This window comes from Myotis lucifugus, unplaced genomic scaffold (assembly GCF_000147115.1).
Source record: "Myotis lucifugus unplaced genomic scaffold, Myoluc2.0 scaffold_169, whole genome shotgun sequence".
Classification (NCBI taxonomy): Eukaryota; Metazoa; Chordata; class Mammalia; order Chiroptera; family Vespertilionidae; genus Myotis; species Myotis lucifugus.
Genome location: NW_005871217.1, coordinates 1,987,889 through 1,995,454, shown reverse-complemented (window position 1 = coordinate 1,995,454; position 7,566 = coordinate 1,987,889). Strand labels below are relative to the sequence as shown.

The window sequence follows — 7,566 nt, the reverse complement described above, 5'->3', positions numbered from 1 at the left end:
GTGAATAGCAAGACGGGGAGGCCTCTTTCCTAAGCGGAAAACTAAGAGGATATTCGCATGCGGAAAGGGGGAGGAGACTGCTGCAACTGTAGCGACTGCTGGGATCCCAATGTGGCAGAGGGGCCTCTGCCGCCGACCTGAGGCTGAGGGTCCGCGAGCACAGCGCGCTTGCTGGAGACGCCGCCGCCATCCTCTTCGCCGCCCGCCCCGCCGCCCTCCCGGACGCGCCCCCGGTGCACCGACCCTCTCCAAGCGGCTCCTGCAAGCTCGCCGCTCGCCGCCCGCTCATTCTCCTTCCACGCGGGCTCACCGCGAAGGCAGGAGCGAGGTGTCCGATTTGGGCACGTGAGGCCCGCTCCCCGGAGGTGGACGCCAGGCAGGCGAGGCTCTCGGTGGGTACCGGGTTGGAAAGAGAGTGGGGTGCGCTCCCGCAGGAGACGGGAGCGGGTATTGGGGGGCAGCGGGGCGGAGGCTGAGTCCCAGGGCGGCTGGGGTGCTCGGGCTGCAGGACAGTGAGCGCCCGCGGGTCAGAGCCAGGGAGGGACGGGCGCTTTGCAGGGGGGTCAGAGTGGACGGCAGGGGCGGGCGGTGCAGGCAGGGGCTCGGAACCGGGACGCAGCCTGTCCCCTGCCGCGGAGTTCCTAACCCCGCCAGCCCCGCCGCCGCCGCCGCTGCCCTTCGCGCAGCCGAAAGGAGCCCAGGACAGAGAGCGCCTGCAGGCACGCAGCCAGGACTGCCAGCGCTGGCTACAGGCGCACAGGGGAAATGTAGTTGCAGCGCAGGGTACAAAGAGATGTCGCTGTCTGGAGAACGGCACCTTAGGGCATATTGAACGTCCCCTACATTCTCTCCTCTTGTCTTCCCCGCTCCCGCTGGCTGCAGGCATGGAGACCCCCAGCGCACAGGAAGCCACAGGGCAACAAGCCAGCGCACCAGCCAGCGCACCAGCCAGCTCACCAGCGGGACAGGCCACTGGCTCTGCGAACACCAACACCGTGAAGAAGCGAAGCTGCCCAAAGAAGCAGCGGGGCAGATCTTCGTCCCAGCCCCCCAGGAACATCGTGGGCTGCAGGATTTCCCACGGATGGAAGGAAGGCAACGAGCCCGTCACCCAGTGGAAAGGGACCGTTCTGGATCAGGTGCCTATAAACCCCTCTCTGTATCTGGTGAAATATGATGGGATTGACTGTGTCTATGGACTCGAACTTCACCGAGATGAGAGAGTTTTGTCTCTTAAGATTCTCTCGGACAGGGTGGCATCATCTCAGGTCGCTGATGCAAACCTTGCCAACACCATCATTGGCAAGGCTGTGGAGCATATGTTTGAGGGCGAGCATGGTTCTAAGGATGAGTGGAGAGGGATGGTGTTAGCCCAAGCACCAATCATGAAATCGTGGTTTTATATTACCTATGAGAAAGATCCCGTGTTGTACATGTACCAGCTTCTGGATGACTATAAGGAAGGAGACCTGCGTATCATGTCAGAGCCCAGTGAGCCTCCTCCCGCCGAGAGGGAGCCCGGGGTTGTAGATGGCCTGATAGGCAAACATGTGGAATATACCAAAGAAGATGGCTCCAAACGGATCGGCATGGTCATTCACCAAGTGGAAGCCAAACCCTCTGTGTACTTCATCAAGTTTGATGATGATTTCCATATCTATGTCTATGACTTGGTGAAAAAGTTCTAACTGTTAGTGTAGAATTTGCCACATTTGTGAAAGCGAATGTATAGTTTGTGGGTTTGCAAAATGATGTTGTTTTCCAGTGTGTTGGAGCTTAAGGGTCCTGTTGATTTAGCATTGTTGCCAGCATAACTGTTGTTTGTTCTGAAAAATACAAACGTGTGTGGACATGACATGCTGTGTGGAAGGACTTTATCATGTTGAAGAGACTGGGTGTGTTTGGTGGATGGGCATGAAAGGAAGGGACAGCTGTAAATTCAGGCTGTGAATAAAGTGCAGCTAGCATCATAGTCAGTCATCTAAAAATGGACTAGGACTTAGCTGGCCTGGTCTAGGAAGGAGGGAGGAGAAGGAACTAGAGATGGGCTGTGGGGGGAGGGCAAAGGGGAGGTTACTGCTTAGGAAGAAGTGGGGAGGGCCAGAAATGGAGGGGCTTCCTGAGGGGAGGGATGTCTTAGCAGGGGGCGGCACCCAACTGGGAGGAGATGAGAATAACAGAGGGAGAGGGAGCTCTTGGGGCTGAGAGGAAAGCAGACTGAATAACTTGAGTAGAGAGGGGCACAAAGAATCTCAGAAGAGGTCCAGAGCAAGGGGAGAAAGAAAAAGTTGGCAGGGATTTGGGGAGAGGCTAAAGCAGCTGTAGGCAAACTACGGCCGGCCCGCGGGCCAGATTGGGCCAGTTTGAAATGAATAAAACTAAAAAAAAAAAAAAAAAAAAGACCGTACCCTTTTATGTAATGATGTTTACTTTGAGTTTATATTAGTTCACACAAACCCTCCATCCATGCTTTTGTTCCGGCCCTCCGGTCCAGTTTAAGAACCCATTGTGGCCCTCGAGTCAAAAAGTTTGCCCACCCCTGGGCTAAAGGATACTTACTCTGAGGTAGGACCTATGCACGTGAGGACCAAAGGGCCAGGGATACTGAAGAAGGAGGAATTCCAAGAAGAAAGACTGACCAAGGGAGTGAGCTGCAGAAAAAGAGGTGTGGGGAGTGGGGCCCAGGAGAGATGGGAAGGCCCAGGAAAAACTTGCACTTCTGACCTGTCCACATTGCTGTCCCTGGCTCTGGGCACAAAGCATGAGGCAACTGAAAGAAACCAGGTGGCTTGGAGGTTCCCTAGAAGGGTATTTTGACAGGGATGACTCAAGGGTTAAGCAGGAGCCAGGTTTATACCTAAAAGTCTTATTTCAGGGACTTCATGCCACAACTGCAAAGCAGAACCCCTGACCCTCAGCCTAAACACACTAGCATTGTGCATTAAGCATTTGGCTGTGGTGGCCTCATTGCTCAGAGGACCCAGGTGCAACAAATCCTGGACCTGAAGGTCTTGGTTCCTCACCCTACACCAGTGGTTGGCAAACTCATTAGTCAACAGAGCCAAATATCAACAGTACAACGATTGAAATTTCTTTTGAGAGCCAAATTTTTTAAACTTAAACTATATAGGTAGGTACGTTGTTATTAACTTAATTAGGGTACTCGTAAGGCTTAGGAAGAGCCACACTCAAGGGGCCAAAGAGCCGCATGTGGCTTGCGAGCTGCAGTTTGCCAACCACTGCCCTACACTGTGTAAGCAATTCCTGCGGGAACGGGTCGGCTGGGCTCGCAGATCTGAAGAGCTGTGCCCTGTTGCATTTGGAAAGCATTTTATCCACAAAACTGGAACCTTGCAGAACCCAGCAGCATCAGTCCCTTCATTGTTCTTCCTCTGGCTGGACTGAACCTTGCTTCCTTCAGAGGAGGGACATCAGAGGATTGTGCCTACTGTTTCTCTCCAGGGCATGGGCATGACAGTCCATACTTCTCATCGTTGGCTTCAGTCCATGCCTCTCACAGGTGGCTCCAGCCAGTGCCCACCAAACTGAGGTCTGCTGTCCCCAGAAGCCCCATCTGTTGGCTGTATCCCAACAGGTGGGCTGGCTACTGACTTCTCCGGGAACTGCTGGCCAGTTTGGCCCGCCCAGGCACATGGGGAGCAGTGATGGGAGTTAGTGGGGCTGTGTTTCCAGGTGAGCTGGATGGCATGGGAAGCCAGGCTGGGATCCGTGGCTGGGTGTCACTCACTCCTTCGGCTCTGTGTGGCCACAGAGAGGTGTAGTGCTTGTTGGTGTGACGCTGCAGTAACCCCAGTAAAGTCCCTCAGAGATATGGTGTCCTGACACATGGGCCCTTCTCTTCCTCTCCTCCTTGACATTCCCTAGTCCCTCAAAGCCCTCTCTCAGGTTCACTCCCTCCACCCTTCACCAAAATATGTCCTTGTCCTGAAAGGAAGAGATTTTGTGACTACCCTTTGCCCAGTTTTCCTAAAAAGTAGGGAGAGGGGGAGGTAGGGAGTGCCAAGAGTTGAAAAAGTAGTAATACCTATTCATTCTACACCCAACATGACCTGAACCGTTTCCTTGAAGAATGATGAAAGTCAAGCCCACCTCGCCATAGCAGGGCTTAATTTTCTTTCATATATCACAGAATTTAGTCCTACAATCACCTGTAGGACACACATGAGCCAATTTCAGTGGGCAGTCATTTTTCATTTTGATCTTCCTGTTTTTTTCTATGTTTAACTCACTACCTGGACATTTGGGAGGTTTCATATTTTAAAAATTCTTATTTCTGGCCCACCTAAAAAAAACCCAGTAAACTGAGGATTATGGTCCACATTCCAACAAGGATACAGCAGCTGGGTCTGAGGAAGGGCTCAGCCCATTATAGACTCAGATGCTCCCTCAAGGTGGCCAAGCCCGCAGCTGGCCTGCTTCACTCTAATGAATACAATGCCTAGTTGTCTCCTGGAGGCATTCGTGTGTGTAGCTTTGAGGCAAGACCCAGGGAAAACTGACTAGCTCCCCCTTTGCCTTAGTTTGACTCCATTTTTTGTTTGTTTTAGCTTCAGCGCACCAATAGTAACTACAGGTAGCTCTCCGCCAGGCTGACTTCTAGGCACGGGCACTTATGATGAGGCAATGATCAAAAGAAACAAATAAAATAATCCTACCCTCATAGAACTTTTATTTCAGTGTGCCAGACCATAGCTAAGATACAATAAATAAATCTAAAGTATTTTCAAAGTGGTAAGTGTTAAGGAGGAAAATATGGAGGAATGGGTAGTGAAAATTCCAGACAGGAGTCTGAAATTGATTAGACAGGAAGGCCAGGGAGAGCCTCACTGAGAACGTGGCTTTTGAGTAAAGACCTGAAGGCAGTGAGAGGACTGGCCCTGTGCATGCCTGGGGAAGGAGGATTCCAGGTACAGGGACAGCAAGTGTGAGCCCCCAAGGCACGTGTGTCTGCCATGTTCTAGAGACACTGAGGATACCAGCATGGCTGGAGCTGGAGTGACTGAAGTAGTGAATATCAAGAAGTGAGTTCAGATAAATGCCAACTAAACAGAACCAAAAGTGAAAACAAGTGATAGGGATCTGGGAGAAGCAGATAGCGTAGAGCCTTGGAAGTGCTAGAATGAATTTGGCTTTTACCCTGAGTGCGATGGGGAACTATTTGATTCTTTTTAGCAGAGGTATGATGCAATTTGTCTCTGGAAACTCTGGAAAGTAGTCTGTGTGAGGTGAAAGGATGGGAAAAGGGAGGTCAATTTGGGAGTATCCAATATTCTAGGTAATTAATTGATCATGGTGGTTTAAATTTCAATCTGGTGACAGTGGGTGTGATAATAATTGTCTGGATTCTGGCTATATTTTGAAGCATCGCTCCATAATTTGACCTTAGACAAGATATCTGGTGGAAGAGAAATACAGCGGGTGTCAATGACAACTGTACATTTTCTTTTTCTTTTTTAATTTTTATTGGGGGATGTGCTCGGGCGCGGGGCCGGACCGGGCTCCCAGGTGAGCGGAAGCGGAGGCGCCAAAGGAACCAATTCCCCGCCAAGTCGACCTCCGACCTCCGGAGCCCCCCCCTCCCCGGGCTCTGCTGGGCTGGGGGGCGGGGGAGGGTAGGAGCCAGGGAAGCGGGGAGGGAGGGAGGAAGGGAGCGAGGGGCGGGCAGGGACACAACTGTACATTTTCTGATATCCTTGAACCACACAACCTCCCCCAGATAAAAGCTGAATGATTTGGATTCTTACTGCTTTTGTTTGGGTGTATAATGCTGATGAAGTGACCTACCAGAGCGTGAAAAACTGACGAAAAAACCCCAAACCCAACTGTGTAAATTGTTACTGTAATGTTCACCCCCTTGGAATGTTCCCTACCTTTCTATTCAAACCAGGTCAGAATTAAAGGGTGCTATCATTGTAATAGGGAGCAGGTACCCCAAACAGTACCTGTCATGGATTAAAACAGTTAGTACAGAATTCAGACAGGCCGTGAACTTACCCTGTGTCTGGGTAAAGGACAGATGCCTATACTCATGTGGAATTTTAAAAAATGCATTTTCCAGATCACAACCCATTTTCCATTCCCACGGACAAGTCATATTGTCCTTTCTAAGTATAATTGAGTTAAAATGGAGTGAGTATGAGATTAATGATTAGTTATTAGTGATGGGATTACACAATCAGTCTTGGTTTGTGCATACATTACTGTTAAAGGAATATGGTCAGAGTCTCCCAACTCTTTCCTCAAGGTCATTATTGGAGACAATTGCAAAGTGCAATTTTGGAATGCCAAAATTTGCCTTTCCTTTCTTAGAAATAGTAACCATTGTCCTGTTTGTTTTTGTGTTTTTGTTGTTGTTGATTTTTTTTGTTTTTCCTTAGGGAAGGAAAAAGTGGTAAGTGTTAAGGCGGAAAATAAGGAGGAATGTTGTTTTTTTGTTTTTTCTTAAGGAAGTGGCACTAGGTCTTGCCATACTTGCAATGGATATACCTTCTCTTCCAGATTGAAATTGTGCCACAGCTCAACATAAAGTTCAATTGAGGTTTCAGAGGACTAATAAATAAAACCCCTTTTCTCTTTGCAAGTTTCGTAACCATCTGAGAGACAGGCACAATCATCACAAAAATGGAGTTCCAAATATCTCCTTTGTATTCAGAAAAGCCGGATTGGGAGGACATCCTTTGTTATGAGACCCCAAGGACTTCCTCATACGTCACACAGTCACAGGCAGAGCTAGATAACTGCAGGTCTCCCAGACAGGGACAGATGTCCCTGGCCCCCAAATCCTACTCTATTTGAGAATAAATTAGATTGAATCTTCTGCTTAAGAGAGATAAATTCAAGAGACAACTCAGAAGGTGTCGCACATATTTAACTCCTCTCAGACCAATTAAAGAAATAATTGGTAGGAATGAGGGTCCTACTTGACAACCACTACACATAGTACTTGGTAAGAGAAACAAAATGAAATCTCTTTTTAAAATAATTTTTATTGAAGTACATAATTGATGTACATTATATTCGTTTCATGTGTACAACATAATGACTTCTATATATCCTATATAATAAAAGTCTAATATGCAAACCAATTGAATGACGGAATGACCAGCAGAACCACCGGTCACTATGACACACACTGACCACCAAGGGGCAGATGCTCAATGCAGGAGCTGCCCCCAGCCTGCAACCCCAGGCCAGCCAAGGAGTGTGCTAGCGGGGGCCGGGGGGGTGCGATCGCCCTGCCGGTCATCCTGCAGATCGTTCTGATTGCCCAGGCCTAGGGACCCTACCTGTGCACGAATTTGTGCACTGGGCCTCTAGCTGTGAAATAATTCCCATAAGTCTAGTTAAAATCCATCACTATACATTGGTCCAAATTTTTTTCCTTGTGATGAGAACTTTAAAGATCTACTCTTTTAGAAACTTTCAAATATGCATTGCAGTATTACTAACTATAGTCACCATGCTGTACATTACATCCCCATGACTTATCTTATAACTGGAAGTTTGTACATTTTGACTCCCTTCACCCATTTCACCCATCACTTT

General features: G+C 49.1%; 1 protein-coding gene across 1 annotated transcript; it reads left to right on the top strand.

Moving 5' to 3' along the window:
* The first annotated feature begins 243 nt into the window (after positions 1-243).
* On the top strand, positions 244-1,855 carry LOC102427045 (spindlin-2B). The gene is made up of 2 exons (XM_006096163.3): positions 244-392; positions 883-1,855. The coding sequence occupies exon 2, from the start codon at positions 885-887 to the stop codon at positions 1,686-1,688; it is 804 nt and encodes a 267-aa protein (XP_006096225.1). The 5' UTR covers positions 244-392; positions 883-884; the 3' UTR covers positions 1,689-1,855.
* The last annotated feature ends 5,711 nt before the right edge of the window (positions 1,856-7,566 follow it).